The 17,706-nt window shown below is 41.9% G+C and overlaps 1 protein-coding gene across 1 annotated transcript in view; it reads left to right on the top strand.

The window, feature by feature from the left end:
• The window catches only part of LOC138295990 (formin-2-like), a 686,093-nt gene that overhangs the window by 482,399 nt on the left and 185,988 nt on the right, over positions 1-17,706 (top strand). The window contains exons 11-12 of the mRNA XM_069234685.1: positions 13,123-13,269; positions 17,529-17,588. Coding sequence (XP_069090786.1) covers positions 13,123-13,269; positions 17,529-17,588 — 207 coding nt within the window. The remainder of the gene's footprint in view (positions 1-13,122; positions 13,270-17,528; positions 17,589-17,706) is intronic.

Below are 17,706 nucleotides of genomic sequence, written 5' to 3' on the forward strand. Positions count from 1 at the left end.
CTTCTTTTCTGTACTAGTTATAACAAATCTAACAATGGCAATTTGTTGGATTTATTATTACATTTTAACTCCTAGAAGGACATTTTAACTCTTTCCTAGCAATAGTTATACTTTAATAAAGTATTCCCATGCTAGCCCATGGAGCTAATGTACTATAACGGGGAACAAAACAAAATTGGCAGTTTTACCATCACCAGGGCATATAAAACATCTTTTATAATGTGCCTACCTATAGTCACAAGGCAGCATACCCTTAGGGCACTTAGGGGTGACTTATATGTAAAAATAAGGGGATCTTAAAGGGGGACGTGGCCAACCAAGATAGCCATCGGATCGTAATCCAGGAAGATTCTGCTAACCATCTGGCTACAATGAAAGATAATTCAGCGAATTAACAGTATTTTCAGCGAGTGGAAGGAGAGAGAACAGTGAAGCTCCCAAGAAACCCCAGACAGTTTTGATGGTTTGTGAAAGAGCAGATTGAGTGGGGAAAGAGACGCAATGGCCGCCATCCCCATATTGGTGCACAAGGGCCCTATGCAACCAGCAAAGCTACAAGCATGTAACTGAGCAACACTGTACACTGGACTGTCACCTACCCAAAGTGGGTCCATCCCTGGGGCATCTGAAGACCGAGTCAGCTCCTTCTGACTGCTTCCCTGACCAGGTGAGTTCACTACGTGCTCCTGGCTGTTTGCGGTCTTTTGTAAAGGATAGTGCACTCCACTTGGGGTCAGGAGGGGAGCATGCACTGACTATCGGAGGGGACCTGTCTGGAGCATAACGGCAGATCACTCCCCGTTGGGGGAAACTGCAAGATTCCCTGTACAGAAACAATAGATTTCTCAGATTGCCTGGCCCTAAAATGGCACCATGGTCGAGCAGAAGGAATTACAGGCCTGATAGCCTGGGGCCTGCCATGCCATGCTGATGTGGAGTCTCCCACGACCCCCGTGACAACGAAGGATCAACCAGCCATACCTAGGGCCTGATGTGCAGTGAGTTGCTGGCTGATGGGCCTTGAAGAACGTCCTAGCTCTGGTCTGCAGCTACAATCTAGGGAGAGCCACCTTGTCAACGTTACTTCGCGGGGATGTTTGAATGTCCCTCGAGCATTGGTGCAATGGTGAGTGGCACTGTGTAGCACCCTGAGACAACACAGTGAGCAGATTGGAATCAATCAATCTTACATACATGGAAGGAGTGGACAAGCCACATGGGGGTCTACACACAACAGCTCACACAGGCCACTAATGGGGATGTTCAGCTCCTAGAGTGGCAGGCTTTGAGGACATTGATGATCTGAAGACACCTGAATCCCCCTCCCCAACAGTAGGATTCACATGACCTGAGGAGAGAGGTAATTACCCCTCCCCCCACCGAACTCCTTGGACCAGACGGCAGGTAATCCAGCTGTGAGCCCCCATACCCCCACTAGCTGCCAACAGCTACCACTGCTCTGCTTGGTAGCTTATATGCCTCCCAAAAAGCACCAATCAAATAGGGTTTCAAATTATTTTACCCCAGCTGAGGCACACGATGAGGCGGAGTAGCCCACTTCCACAGACATGTCCCTCACTAAAGAAGATCTTCTAACTTCCCTGAAGGACTTAAAAAAAGAGTTCTGTGATGAACTCAAAAGCAGATTTGTCCTCATCTCTAGAAACCCTACTATCCGATATCACAGACTAACTATGCTGAAACAAGATTGGGGATGGGCTGTGAGCTCCGCTCTGCTGGTGGAGCTAACTGAGTTTTTGGCTCCAAGAGGAGCATGGAGTTCTCAAAAACTCTACCAGTCCCAGCAACGGGTGGAGCTCACAGTGTTGCGCACCGCAGCCCAGTTATGGGCCACACAGCACAATCAGACTGTCTGAGTCTGCGCTGTGTAGCCCATAACTGGGCTGCAGTGCACACACTCAGCTGGACGTTGGCGTGGCAGCATGAAGCTTCTTCCAGTACTAGCTCTGGACCGGATCCTCCAGGCCTCCCTCTGCTATAAGCCCAGGCCAGCCCCAGCCCAGAACCAGTGGGCAGAGAGTCAGAGCACCAGGCCGCTCACAACAAGAACCCAGGTGAGTCCTTGTTTTTTATTTTATTTTTTTCTCACTGTGCACACCTGTGCACAAGAGGCCTAAAATGGCAGCTTTTGCTGCTTTTGGCCCTGGCCTGAATTCAGGTAATGGCCATAGGTGGCAAAAGCTGCTGTTTCAGGTCTCTTGTGCACTGGCCTGCCCTGTGTGCAGCACACACTTGGCAGGCCGGTGCACAAGAGACCTGAATCGGCAGCTTTCACTGCCTACAGCCCTCTTCTGAAAGTGCCCGATCTCTGAAGCGCTAAACCGGGTCAGACCTGGCTAACCAGGCATGACCCTGCTTAGCGCTAACTAGATCTGGGGCATTCAGGACTCTGCGACTCACGAAACTCCACCTCTGCGGAATTCCACAGTTTTTAATCAAGTCCGTGGAGTGGAACTCTACTCAGGCCTAAACAAAATATTGACTCTGTGGGCACCTTTAACTTTGAATCTCAGACTGGGACCTGTGACTTAGCTGACTTGAGACCACAAATAACCTTCTCCTCCAACACCTGCAAGAGCCTATCTTGAAGTGTGAAGACTTGGAAAATCAATCATGCAGAGAAAACATCTGAATCAGAAACTTGAAAGAGGTGGTGGAGGGTGCAGATCTGGAGGCATTTGTGATGGGACTCTTCTCGGAAATACTGGGCAGCACCTCAGCCAAAGTGAAAATCGACAGGTTCCACCCGGAGGGGCCTCAGGCAGCTGAGGAAAGAAGACGTCCCAAAGTCATTCTAGCCACATTACAGTAATTTAAAATAAAAGATGTTGTCCTGGTGGTGGCTCTAAACTGGACACATGACATTTTGGGGAGTGACCTGTTCTCTTTTCAAGGACGTCACACCACCGACCTTTCTCAGGCTCCAGCAATTTAACCCTATAACGGAAAAATTAAGGAACGAACTGATCCGGTACCATTGGACATATCCCTTCAGACTAGCTTTTGACTAACACAACAAACCACACCATGTCACTGAGCTGACTGAAGCTATGACCCTATTGGAGACCCCACTCCCCCGGATCTAGAGACTGAAGAACCGAACACAGGCCTCAAAATCATAAAAATGTTACTAGACCTGCAGGTCGAGTAGCTTGAATAATCTACTCGACCTAGCTGTAATGTACTTGACCCAGAAATGGGTCTAGGCAAATATTGTATTTTACAGTCACCTTTTTCTTCATTCTCACATAAGTGCACCTTCAAGTATGAGAGTTCACCATTTGTGCTGTAAAAAATAAATAAATAAAAAATCCTCTTTTGTTTGATTAAATACACAAAACATTTGCTCCATGTATAATAAACCTAGCCCACATATAGGGTACACATGATCCATGCATGACTTGCCTCTTAGTTTACTAATAGCTTTGCCATCAGGGCAGGAGTGTTTCTCTGTTTGTTCAAACACTCACTTTTAATAAATAAATTACTAAAGCATGATGTGGCAGTACACTGTCACTTACAGACAGTAATTTTCCAAGAAATGTCCAAAAACCTTCCCACTAACTTGCACCTTTACTGATAAAACTATAGTGTATTAACAATAAACTTTGAAAATGTTTTCATAAAACATTTATCATTTGCAGATCACCAAGTAGTGTTCTGACTTTTTTTCATCCTCTTAAAATATTTTTTTCATCACACAAGTACAAAAATGGTCTTTCACAGCTACTGAAATATTTTAAAATGTTTGTAAAGTTGACTTAGTTATATAAATGTTGTGTGTTAGGAAAAACCTAATACCAAAAGTCTTTCATTTCACATAGGTCAGACAGTTCATCTTGCAAAATCCTGGAACTCTGCAGTCACAAGGAAAAGTATTTGCATTGCAAGAAGACAAACTGTCTTTTGACCTCTGTCTCTGAACACAGAGCAAATGTGACAAGAATAAGATTTAAAGGCATCTTAATTGCTAATTCAGTTTCTGAGTAAACATAACACCTGTTTGTCCACTGGCCAGAAGGGTCCAGTGGAATATAAAAACAGCTTGACCTCATAAAATAAAACTGGCCATAGCAAGTAGATTTTTTGAGTCCTGCAACAATGCCTCCACGGAGCATACCCGGGGCCCTACATTATGGACCCAACGGCGCTTGCAATGCCGACTTCCACAGATGAAGAAATTAAGCTAGCCCCACAAAAAGGTCCATAAAATGATGACTGAGGGGGGGCACTGGTTCTGAAAGCCCCCCTCACCCAGAGGCTGTGCTGAGATATCCGCTGTGCGAGTTGAGCAGAGAGGCATTTCCTCCTCCCACACACTTAACCGAGAGACGTGAGGACACTGGGACTCACCAACACAATACATACTTCCTTTTTCTAGCTCACCTTTGCTACTTTATTGGACTAATGCTTCCATGCAGAGTCAATAGTGGTGTTAAACCGAATCACCTACTATGATCAGCATTCTTAATCAAGAATATCCCATCCTTATGACGGTTGCCCAGATAATTTCAGACTTTAAGCAAGGGGTTTTGAAGGAGGTATTGAGCAGTCCATGTAATTCGCCAATAATAGGTTTGCAAAAGCCCTGTGGGAAAGTTCGAATTGTGCAGGATTTGGAAAAAATAAATGAGATTGTGGTCAAATGTTGTCCCGTGATGCCAAATCCAGCTGTGATAATGTTTCAGATTCCATGTGATGTTGAGTGGTTCACTGTCATTGATTTGTCGCAAGCCGTCTTTTCTGTGCCTCTTTATGAGGATAACCAATTTCTCTTTTGTTTCAAATTTCTGGATCAAGTTTACTGCTGGCGCAGAATTCCTCAAGGGTTTTTAAGGTCACCTTCCATATTCAATCAGATCTTGAAAAATAATTTGGAGTTGTTGGAATTGCCTTTCCAATCAATCTCGGTGCAGTAGATTGATGACTTGCTGATTGCGTCCAAAACAGGGGACGAGTGCAGGTATGATACGATTGCCCTGTTGAACCATTTGGGAAAGAATGATCACAAAGTGTCTCCACTTAAATTGCAATACTGTCATTAAGTAGTGAAATATTTGGGTCACCAGATGGAGAAGGGATCAACAAAGATATCCAGAGGAAGGATTACAGCCATATTGCAGATAAATCCCCCCACGACACAGAGAGATGCCAGGATGTTTTTAGGGATGATAGGCTACTGTCGCCAATGGATTCCAAATTTTTCAGTCATTTCGAGACCATTGCAGAAGCTGACTCATAAGGAAGTCACTGATCCTATAGTGTTAGACCAGACTGCAATGTAAGCGTTCTCTGAATTGATAGTCTGTGCAAGGCTCCAGCTTTGGGTATGCCTGATTACACAAAATCTTTCACATTGTTTTGTCATGAGTGTGATGCATGTTCTTTGTCTTGACACAGGTCCATGGAGGTGTACATCGCCCAGTAGCATATTTTTCAGCTACTTCGGACCCAGTTGCAGCAGCCTTACCATTGTGAAGGCACTTTGGTGGGACATCCCTTGACTGTAATGGTCCCTCACTCTATTGAGATTCTACTTACAGGGACGAAGACCCAATATTTGACTGGTGCAAGGTTGACCAGATATGAAACGAGTATTCTAGGGTCACCAAATGTGTCATTGAAAAGATGTACAGTGCTGAACCCGGCAACCTTTCTTCCAAATGAAAATGTCGAAATTGAAAAAATGGAAGCTGTTGAGCATGATTGTCTTGAAGGGACAGACTTTTGCACAAAACCCAGACCTTACATTAGAGACACCCGATTGGAAGAAAATGATCAAAGTGTCTTTGTTGATGGTTTTTGTCTGAGAGACAATGCAGGGACACTGAGAGCAGGATATGCTGTGTGCGTGCACAGTTACTGGTATTTTGGAAGCTTCTTGGCTTTGAAGAGTGTATTCTGCTCAAGTAGCGGAACTGGTAGCCCTTACTAGAGCATGCCATGTTTCTGCTCAGTTGAAAGGTACCATCTATACGGATAGCTAGTATGGATTTGGAAAAGGCCATGATTTTGGCCAGTTGTGGTCACAGAGAGGTTTCATGACATCTTCTGGTTCAAAAGTGAGAAATGGTGAGAGAATTAAAGAATTGTTACATGATATTTAAATGCTTGAAAAGACTGCCGTAGTGAAATGCAGTGCACATCTGAAGTCGCAGGACTTTGTATCATTGGGAAATGGGTATGCGGATCAAGTAGCAAGGTTTTGCACATTGAACTGTATATTGTTAAAAAACAAGTGGGAACTGTTGTCTGAAGCAGACGAAACCTGTCCAAGCTATGCGTTGAAAGTAATTGACACCTTGGAGGAATTGAAAATGTTGCAAAATAATGCTGACAAGGAGGAAAACCGTTCATGGAGCAAAATTAAATGTGTGCTAAGACAAGATGAATTGTGGGTTTCAGGAGAGGGTCAGTTGGTTTTTCCAAATAGTCTGTTGTCTCAAATGGCGAGGTATTGTCATGGTCAAGCACATATTGGAAGGGATGCAATGATTTGATTGTTCAAACATGATTGCTTTAACCCAAAGTTTAGACAAGTTGCTGAAGCAGTTTGCCATCATTGTGTTATTTGACAACTGTTGAACGCGGGGGAAGGGACAGCGGTTAATTTGAGCCACTTTGGAAGAGCAGGAGGTCCATTCAGCAGAATGCAGATGGCTTTTATTGAGATGCCTGTGTGTGGAGGTTTGAGATACGTTTTGGTGATTGTTTGCATCTTTAGTCACTGGATTGAAGTGTACCCTACACAAAGAAATGACAGTCTCACAGTAGTAAAACTACTGCTTAGGGAACTGATACCGCGTTTCAGGTTTGCAATCGCTTTAGAATCAGATAGGAGAAGTCACTTCAACAATGAAGTAATTAAATTGCTGTGTGCAAATTGAACATTGAGCAGAAGTTGCACTGTAGTTACCGCCCTGAAGCATCCGGACTAGTGGAACAGCTGAATGGTACCTTGAAGTCAAGAGCTGCAAAGATGTGTGCATCCACGAATTTGAGATGGGCTTATGCATTGCCTTTAGTGTTGATGTCAATGTGAAACGCACCCGACAGGATTGTCGCCGCATGAAATCCTTATGGGCCGAGCCATGAAGTTGCCAGCGGTGCCTGCAAATTCACTTGTCAATATTACAGATTATATGGTGTTGGACTATTGCAAAGGTCTGGCTGATGCAGTTCGCTCATTTTCTCGCTCTTTTTCTCAGCAGGTGGAAGCCACCACACGGCCACAGATCCATGATCCAGGGCACAATCTGAGAGCTGGAGCCTGGGTTGTGGTCTGGAAACACGTGAGGAAAACGTGTTTGGAGCCTCGTTGGAAGGGACTGTATTAGGTAGTTCTGACAATTACCACAGCTGTGAAGTGTGCTGGAATTCCAAACTGGATTCATGCGAGTCATACGAAGAAAGTGACATGTCCACTGGATCACGAGGAAGAAGAGTTGTTGAGAGTACCAACAACAGCGAAACAAGTCTCAGGGCCGGAAGGAGAACAAAGAGGAACTGAGACCTGATTTGAGCCCATTGAGGACTGTTCAGTCACTCCTGTGAGAGACGAAGAAGACCTCCAGGAGGGGGACGGAAAGCCTATCTCAGTTGAGGCAGCAGGAGAACCTAGTCAGAGGAGGGCTCTCCCAGAAGCAGACGATCTTGAGAGACAAACAGAGCAATTGACAGACCCAGAGGGGAAACAAGTTAAGATAGATCAAAGTCACTGTGATGTGACTCCTGAACCGATTGCAGGTCCGTCAAGAGAAAACACCACAGAACAAGGAAAAGAATCAAATTTGACTCTGAAGAGAACACTGACAATAGGTCCATTGAAAGGAGATAAGTGGCCGGAGTAGCAAGTAGAAAGAGAAAAGGAAGTGGTTGTTATGGCAACAATTGAGGAAGAAGTAAATACAGCAACGAGAGAAGATCAGAGTAAAGGAGAATTGAATGGTGATTGAAAATTAAGAGAATAGCAAGTCGAAGATACGCAGGTCCTGAATGGGCGTATGCAACTGCAAGTAAGTGGCAGAAATAATTATTTTGTCTTTTTGTATTGATAAAGACGTTCCGGGTCAGTATTTTGGCACTTGAAGGAAGCTGATGAACTGAACTGTTGAAACAATCTGAAAACATTTTTGAGAATGAGACTGTTGAAAGTAATCGGAAGAGACCTTGATAACCTGATTTGACTTTTGAAACTTGATTTTGACAAGCTGCTTTCCGATTTTAACAAGGGATCCTGGAAGTGAGACTTAAAGCTGTAAATAACTGCTGAAAGAAGAATTGTCTATTTTTGGATTTTTGCTGCAGTTTTTCTACATTTCTTCTGCTTTCTGATTCTTTTCAGATCATGAGTAACATTAGCCAGCAAGGTAGAAACACTTGCACTGTAAATATGAGTATTGGTTTGGCGATTGTGTGGGATATTGTTTGTGGTGTTGATTGTGGGCATGACTGTTCTTGATAAAAGTGAAGCCAACCATACTTCTGCTTTTGAGGCAACTACTGCACTAACGGCAATAGAAAGGTTTAGGTTAGATCAGAAATATTTTCATGGGATACTAATGCACAAGTAGAACCTTCTTCTAATGTCTTCTGTCGCTTATTGAGTGAGTATGTTGAGATGATGGATGCAAGGTTGAGGAAAGAGTTACATATCATAGCTTGCCATTAACCTATGGAAAAAGTTGTAGTCTGCTACTTACAAGATTTTATTACCAGAAGTACATTCAGTACTTTTATTCAAACTATGACATGGTGTTTTGTCTGTCCCTATAATTAGGTATTGGAGTAGAGTAGCTAGGGATAATGACACAGTAATAGAAGTTTCTTTGAACCTACATTGATGTTTGGAACAGCTTCTGTGCACAGGAATAATCTGACATGCCTGCTTGCACCTTTAAAGAAAAGCTTCTTAGATCACACAGATGACAGGACAAAGGCATTGAAGGAGAAGTTAGAAAAAGGCTTAGAGAAAAGGACTTACAGGAATGATTATGCTTATAGTGCAATTAAGACGCAAGGGAAATTAACTTTAGGTGAGCAACACGTAGGGAAACTTTGTATATGCAGGACTAAATCACGCACTAGCACATTATTTGATTGAACGAGTGATTGTAAGCATGTGCTTTTGTTTCAGAGTAAATGGACGTTTATGTTGAAAGGACAGGACCCGGCGAGTCCCGGAGTTTATTATATTTGTGGTCCTAATGCTTATTACCGTCTTCCAAGAGGATGCTATTGGACTTGTTATTTGGAGATAGTTTTCCCAAAGATTTATCAAATGAATGATTTGAAGAAGTTTCTGAAAGTGACTGAGTTACATAATATGAGACAGAGGAGGGAATCCTCTTCTGGTATAGTGGGAGATATTTTTGGAGCAGTGATTCCTTCAGTAGGACTCATTCTGAATTCAATAAAGATTTGAAAGTTGTCTACTATTGTGGATAGCATGCTGACAATTATTTTTAGGGGCCATACTCCTGATACATACCGAATTAGCTGCTGAAGGAGCTATGCCTCTCCAAAATCACCTTGCTTTAGACATGCTTTAAGCGAAGGATGGCTGAGTTTGTAAAATTATTAATTCTAGGTATTGTTGTTCGTTTAATCCTGTTAATAGTAAATAAATTACAGGCTTAATTACTACTCTGATGCATGAAAGTGCTGATTTGAAAGAATTGAGAGAACCAGGTGTTTGGGAAAAGAGTGGCAAAGAATTTGCTTCAGTGGGAAATTGCCTCAGCAACATCTGGAATGGGTTACTATTGAAAATACTGCAGAGAATATTAATTATTGTGGTTTGTCTAATTGGAATATAGGGATTGTGCAAATTATGCAAAATAATTACATTGAAAAAGTCAAAGAATAAGCAGAGGGGGAAAGAAAAGAATAGGGAAAAAATGTACAGGGAAAACTCAAAAAGGAAACAAAAGTATGAAGGGATAGAACTGACAGAATTTTAGCTGATGCAAAAATTTGTAGGTGGTAGTAAGTGTGATACATTTAGTCATAAGAGCAGGGATTGCTAGCCCAGGTGTATTAATAAAAATGATTAATATTAATGAGTGTTCATGTGTTCTGAATCATGGGTTTGTTTAGAGAATAAAAGTAGAAAAATAATGCCCGCATTAGAAAATGTGATTACGAAGAGTGGCCGCCAATGTTCACGAAGTATACTAATTAATTGAATAATGCTGTGAAATGTTGAATATATGTTTGACTAATGTAGTAATATGTCATATTAAAGGTTATGTATTATGTCCTAGCTTTATTCATTGTAGGCCTTAATTTAGCAAATGTCTTGGCCTCCTTGCCAGGCCTCATGTCAAAGCTGTATTTCTTAACATTTAATAAATGGCTGTCCTAGAGAGTTAAAGTGTGAATTTCCATTTTGCATTGTTTAAATGTGCTCATAATTAAAGGTTCTCATGAGAACCGACCGCTAGAAGATATGCTGTTCTTGCTAATGTAACATTTTGTGCGTAATGCGTGTGAGACTGACTTTCTCAGGAGGAGAACAATGGAGATACTGACTGGAGTAGAAACTGCTACAATATTGATACCTGACAAACTGGATGATGAGGACATTACAGGACAACCAATCAACGACATGTGAACAGAGTAATGGTAGAATTCATAGATTTGGAGCTTAAGTTTTATTGGACAAAGTGTGAACATGCGATTAATTGACCAATCAGGATTTGAAAAGTAGTTTTACTAGTTTTAATTTAACAGAACTGCACAGGAAAGGGATAGCTCATTCTTGCCCATTTTGCGTCCTCACAAGAGATGTGCTTAACTTTAATGCTTAAAGACTTTGCGTTTTCTGAACTTTGCTGAATCCTGATATCTTGCTGATCAACTGATGTCCTCAGGACAAAGACTGATTCTGCTTGCTGATCCACATTGAGGATAGGTATTATGAATTGGATTGTTGATTATTATGTGTATTTGCTTTTCCTTTCTAGTTACCAACTATATTGTTTTGATAGAGCCCTAGTTAGGTTTTTTTCCATATCGGTGTTAATAAATTGTTTTCATGAAGCCCAACATGCTGATGCTAATCTGATGTTAGTTAAGGATCCTCCCTAATGAAATTGTGCGGATAGGGAATAATGCTTGATGAATTTCTCTGCTGAATTTGAATGTATGTAATCACTTTGATACAGTTGATTTTGCTATTAATTTGCACTATAACCTTAGAATGTGGTGTTGTTCAAGCTTTGATTAGACTGTTTCTTGCGTCGCTTTGGACAGCCAGTATTGTTTCTGTATGTGTTCATTTGATATTGAGATTAATCTACATGACCTTAGCATTGTTAATATAGGGAAATAAATATTCTAACTTTTATCAAAAGGTGTGGTTATTCATGACTGAAAGGTCATGGTGCGTGACAATTAATGACTATTGATTGTTACCGACATTGATTGTTGATTATTGATCTGCATGTACTAGAGCTATGGGAAGAACATCTTAATTGTGAGGCAAAAGGTTCATCAACCTATTCGCGCCCCCTTGTAAGTTCACTTAAGGTCAGACACGCTAACACTGACTTCATCAAATAAGGTTGTGCGCATTTTCATTGATCTGCCTACGCATAAGTCAAGGCAGTGCCTACAATGGATGCCAGCCCATTCACTAACATCTGCTTATGCCAGCATGTCAAATGACACAGCCTGGAATCTAAACACATAGAGCTGCTTAATTGCACGGGAGACCTCCGTGTCCAACAGAAAGGCAGTTTGTATTTGGTTCCTTGCTGCGGTTACAGCGTTTGACTTGTCTAAGTCTCTACCTCCAGACTATTAGCTGTTCTTTGTATTTTCTTTGTTGATGAGAGATTTCTGGCAAGAAAACTCGCAGCTGCTGCTAACACTTCGGCACAGTTCTTAGGCTAATATCGTGATTTTGGAAGGTATATGTAGCAATAATTCTTCATTCTAAAATTGATTCCACTGTATCTGTCCTTATCTTCTTTTATTCTAGCTCTGCTGATAACTGTCGGTGGGTAGAGCTGCTCCTTCTTGCAGTTTGCTGACGGTTCACATGTTCAAGGATCATTCTTTCGAGTGTAGTATTGGGATATTCGGCGCTTTTGTTTGATCGTTGTAAATATGTAGAATGGTGACTTAAGCTTTCTGGTTTTTCACATTACGAAGATGTCACAATTTCGTAAATTCAGGTCATAGGTGTTTGGCGTGTAATGCTGCCATAGTTTTAAGAATACTGGACCTCACTACTCCCTCGTTATCATTTCTCTTTCTTATGAACCAAATGTTATGATGCACGTTTTAGACTCCTATCTTCCTGTATCCCATTGGGAATCAACGGCCACAGCAAGGTAAGGACTAATGGTTTTGCTGCACCTTAAAACCACCCACAAATCTTGCTAATTAACAAGTTGACTCATACAATTGTTTCATCAACTCTCCTGTTTTTGAGTCAGTTCATTGGAGTGGTGGCAGCTCTATAACTGCACTACTTGTCAGCGTCAGGATGATACATTGACGGGCGTTGACATCCTTTTGACCAACATAGTAACAGTGGACGCCAGGGGTCCGGCTATAATGTTCCTACTGGAGAGATGCACATTCCCTTTTCAACATTTTTAATTGCAAATTAGAAATTCAAATTAACTTCATGCAGTATGATACCTTAGGTGTACGTACCAATTTGTGACATTGAGTCATTTACCTCATCCTTCAAAGGTGCACTGATGGTGAAGGTGTTATAGGAGTTGTACCCAGGTGGGGGTTCAGCAGCATCCTGCTATTTAGTATGAGCTAGTGATTCCTGGCTTATAGGTATTTGCTGAAACTCTTCTCTGACGGCACTCGGTGAAGACTGGTTGCTGGAAAGGATATTTTCTTCATGATAGGACCACGTCCCAGCAGCCCCTTTTCTAAATGAGTATGTTAATAGATTACATTTTTGTTATAAAGAACCTTTATTGTGTTAATGTTTCCATTTGGTTAGTGATTTTTGTGATACGATTTTAGAATGCCCTGAGCAAAAAGCTACACTCCAAGACCATGACACCAGACAATGACTCATTGTAAAGCACAGTACTAATCTTGATAACCCTTTATTCTGTTTCCCAGATTTTGAGAAATGGCCCTACAATCCACCAAGTTCTAGGTGTGATTCTGACTTTTGGAAACTACATGAATGGCGGAATTCGATCAAGGGGACAAGCAGACGGTTTCACCTTGGATTTTCTTCCCAAACTAAATGACGTCAAAAGTACAGTAAGTAGCAGCCTGCTGCAGTTCCTATTTGACAGAACTGATAATTCAGCATGGGAAAATACAATTTTAAAATTTGTATTCAGTGACAAAGTACTTTTAGCTGTGAGCAGCAAACTCTCTTTAGATAACCATCAGTTAAAGTAAAAAATTGGCTTATTAATTGAGGGGGTGATAGCCCACCTCAACTAATCACAATTCTTGTTGGCGTGAACCACTAAAACTTGTGCTTAATACTCTGGTAGCCTGGCACAAAGGAGTCAGGCTTAACTGAGGGGCAATGTGTAACGTATTTTTGCAGCACATAAACAGTAATTAAGGGAAAGCACAACTCAAGAAAAATCCCAAACCAGTTTAAAAACATAGAGTATATACAAAAAAAAAATACAACACAAATCTTTTATGGAGTAAAAGTGGTCATTGACATGTAATGGCCAAGCTGCGTGCTGAATCTGAAGCAGGGCTCAACAGTTGATTGCTGAAGTGGCGTCCTGGTGCAGTCATTAGTGACAGCAGGAAAGCTCGGAGCAGGTGAAGTCCGTGCCCAGAAAGGTCTCAAGGAGATTAGCTTCAGCTAGGTATCTCTCAGTGAAGCCCTTGGACTTAGAAACCTTTCTGGAAGTGAGATCTCCTTCATTTGGCAGACTAGCAAGCTGAGGCTGACCGATGAATCAACATCGGCAGCTTCAACAGCGACCCTCATCTATCAGTTTTCCAGGAATAAAGTTGGCAAAAAGTTCCTAAGTCCTAGATCTTGCAGTTCGGGGCCGGGGGGGGGGGGAGTACTCTTGACACCAGCTAAGGTAACAGAAATTCGATGCACCACTTGGGGTTAGGACTCACTGCAATAGAGGCCAGCAGCAGCATGCAGGGCAGGTCCAGTTGATATTGTTAGACCTGGCAGCCTTATGGTGGTCATCACCAAATTTTTGCCTTCCTCCCTCCATTTTGCGGACACTGTTTTTGGACTCTGCGTACCTTACCACTGATGACCAGTGGTAACATTGGTTCCTTCCCAATTGGCATATTTAATTTACCTGTAAGTCCCTAGTAAAGTGCACTTCTTGTGCCCAGGGCCTGTAAATTAAATGCTACTAGTGGGCCTGCAGCACTGATTGTGCCACCTCCATAAGTAGCCCATTAACCATGTCCCAGGCCTGCTGTTGCAAGGCCCATGTGTGCAGTTTCACTGCCACTTCGATTTGGCATTTAAAACTACTTGCCAAGCCTTAAACCCCCTTTTTCTACATATGTCACCCCTAAGGGAGGCCCTCAGTAACCATATGGAAGGGTGCTATGTAAGTAAAAGGCAGGGTATGTACTTATGTGTTTTACATGTCCTGGTAGTGAAAAACTCCCCAATTCGTTTTCCACTACTGTGAGGCCTGCTCCTCTCATAGACTAGCATTAGAACTGCCCTCATATACTTTTAAGTGTTAGATTCTGACCTGGGAGGCATAGCCCTGTCATGTGTAGTATGGTCAGAATGGTAATAGAAAGTCTTGCTTACTGGTGAAGTTGGATTTAATATTACTATTTTAGAAATGGCACATTTAGAAAGTGGGCATTTCTTTGCACTTACTCCCATCTGTGCCTTACAGCTTGTCTCCAATCCACATCTGGTCTATGCTGGTTAATGTCTCCCCTTGTGCATTCCACCCAGACAGCCATAAGCACAGGACACTCAGTCACATCTGCATTCATTTGCATACTGAATGGTTCTCCCTGGGCAGGAAGGGTGGACAGGCTCTTTTACACTTCAAAGGCCAGTGGCACTGCCTCACACAAAGGACTGATAACCCCACCCATAGGGATCCTGGCAGACAGGTCTGGGCTGAAAGGAGAACTTGTGCACTTCAAGTTTCCTCCACTTCAAAGGCTTTTTTAGGTTTATATACTGGGTCTCTGATCCCACCAAATCGGACAGTTGTGGATCTACACCTAGACTGCAGGGCTGTCCTTTTTCTAATTCTGCACAAGTACAGGAGAGTTCTGATGATAGTTTCTGGGACTGCCACTTTTATACCCAGTGCCAGCACGGGGTTGAATGCAATCATTAGTCCACCTCCTAAACCTGTTCTGGTCAGTTCCTACCCACCCCTTGAATAGTGAGACAAAGGTGAGGCCGGCCTAGGTGTGAGCTTCATCAGCCAGTGACAAGGTAGGCTTCCTTTTGAAGCTCAGAAAAGGGGCTGGGCACAACCGCCAGGTAATTCTGTCAGGAGAGGAGTCCCCACTCCCGGAGTCCTTTGTCCACCATCTGTAAGCAATACATATCTCACCACAAAGGAGCCATCCGAGGTCAGACGGCAGCTGAATGCTGGCAACAAAGTCTTATGGTTTTAGACGGGAAAATGACAACTTTCTAAAAGTGTACTTTCCAAAATAGTAATATAAAATCCGACTTGACCATTAAGTTGAATCAAAAATTCTGATTAAAATAAGTTCTTGAACCATTTTTCTAACTATTCCTAAACTGAATTTAGCATTTATTAAATGTAATAGAGTAATCCAGGATTAGCCTTTCTCAAAGCCAGCCTTGACACTAAAGAACAATTTTTTATTTTTTTCACTGCCATGATATGTAAAAAATTAAATACTTACCTTTGGGTGACTTATAAGTATTAAAAATGAAGTGTTAAGCTCGGCAAAAGGTTTATATTTGCCAGGTTGCAATGCCAGTTTAAAACTGCACACAAAGGCTACTTTGGCAGCCCTGGGTACATATTTTACAGTGCTACTTTAGTGGGTGTCCTAATGAGTTGTACAGCCCCTTAGCAGCCTTTTATCTGTAGGCCCTCAGCACATATTGTACTCTATAAGGAGTAATTACAAGTAAGCTACTTGTGCCAGTTAGGGGTATGCCAATTTTAACATGTTTTGAGGAGAAAGCACAATCACTTTACCACTAGTTTGCAGCAGTAAAGTGCTATGGGCAGCAACAACAGGTTAAAAAAGGCAACACATCAGGGAGAATACCACACACTAGATGGTCATTTCCAATAATTAAGATTCGGTGTGGTCCACCTAAGAAGGCACAGCTTCAACCCACTGGAAAAAGCAGTTTCCTAAAATCTATAATTGATAAAGATTCTGTGGATCCACCGATAAATTATGGAATACAATGCACTGAAAGATGCAGCTTCCAAAATTTAAGGTAATTAGAATTCCCTAGAAGTGGCAGTTTCTCAGAACCACCAGTTACATATTCATTGGGATCCCCCCAGGACATAAGTGCAACTCTCTGGGGGATAGCTTCTCAAAGCTAATTCATTTATGATTCTGGTTGTGAAGCTACCCAGGAAAGATGTACGATGAGGAGCAACCCACTGCATCATAGTGCACAGGTTTATATAAACATCTCTGGATTCTTTAGCAAAGGTGGAGGAGGCCTTGACTTCGAAGGAACTGTAGTCTGGACTCTGAGGTGCACTGGAGTGAGTGGTGAGCAAACAGAGATGGGTCTCTCTGAAGTAGGCTGATAGGAGCACCCAAGGCAAATATAGGCCCAAATACAATACAGTCGTCTTCCTCTCTGTGCCTTGAAAAGATCACCATTGTTGGGAGAATTGAAAAAAACTATTTGCAAGACCGGAGGTAGGGCCTTCTGGGTGTGTACAATTGCATGTTATCTCATTTGCAGTAAGGGAATAGGTAACCTCCTACTGACCTGTGAGCGTGTCAGTCCCCATGGCTTCCCTCAGGGGTATTAAATGTGTATTCAAATTGGGAAACAGATCATGGTGCTTTTAGCAAAGAGAAACAAATACGTGACATAAAAGGTAAATTAGTTTCGACCTACCTGGTCCATCTTAGTGTAGCCTTTACTACTTTAGTTTTTGTTGGAGGATCAAGTAACCTTTTATGTTTAAAAAAAAAAAACTAAAAAAAAAAGCTCCCCTTGCTATTCCTGAAGCCACTGACCAGGAGCAGAACCGGAAAGTAGGGAATTTGAAAATAAGTGTATGCTGTTCATCAGTCAACAATTCAATACTTGCATACGAAATTGTGTAGAATATACTGCTGTTAATCTTTTCTCATTCACAGAGCTTTCAAAGACGTCCTTAGGTTTTATGGGAGAAAGCGTATTCATGATACTAATGACGGAGTACTGCAATAAAAAAATAAAACTATTCCTCGTTTAATTATGATTTCAAAGGCTGGGCAAGTGTCAAACATTTCCCTTGCTCAAATGATCAAAATAATTGAATGTTGGAAAATGTTCTTGACCTTCACATCATCTTTGTGATTTTTTTTAATAGGATAAAAGCCACACTTTGCTGTCATTCGTTGCTTCTTTTTATTTACGACACATACATAAGGTAAGATTTTTGACTGTTCAAAGTTAGTAATGTTTATTTCGGAAAGTCCATTCCTTAAAATATACAATAATTTGTTAAACATTTTATTTAAAAACAATGAACACGCACACATTAGTTA

This window comes from Pleurodeles waltl, chromosome 5, assembly GCF_031143425.1.
Source record: "Pleurodeles waltl isolate 20211129_DDA chromosome 5, aPleWal1.hap1.20221129, whole genome shotgun sequence".
Classification (NCBI taxonomy): Eukaryota; Metazoa; Chordata; class Amphibia; order Caudata; family Salamandridae; genus Pleurodeles; species Pleurodeles waltl.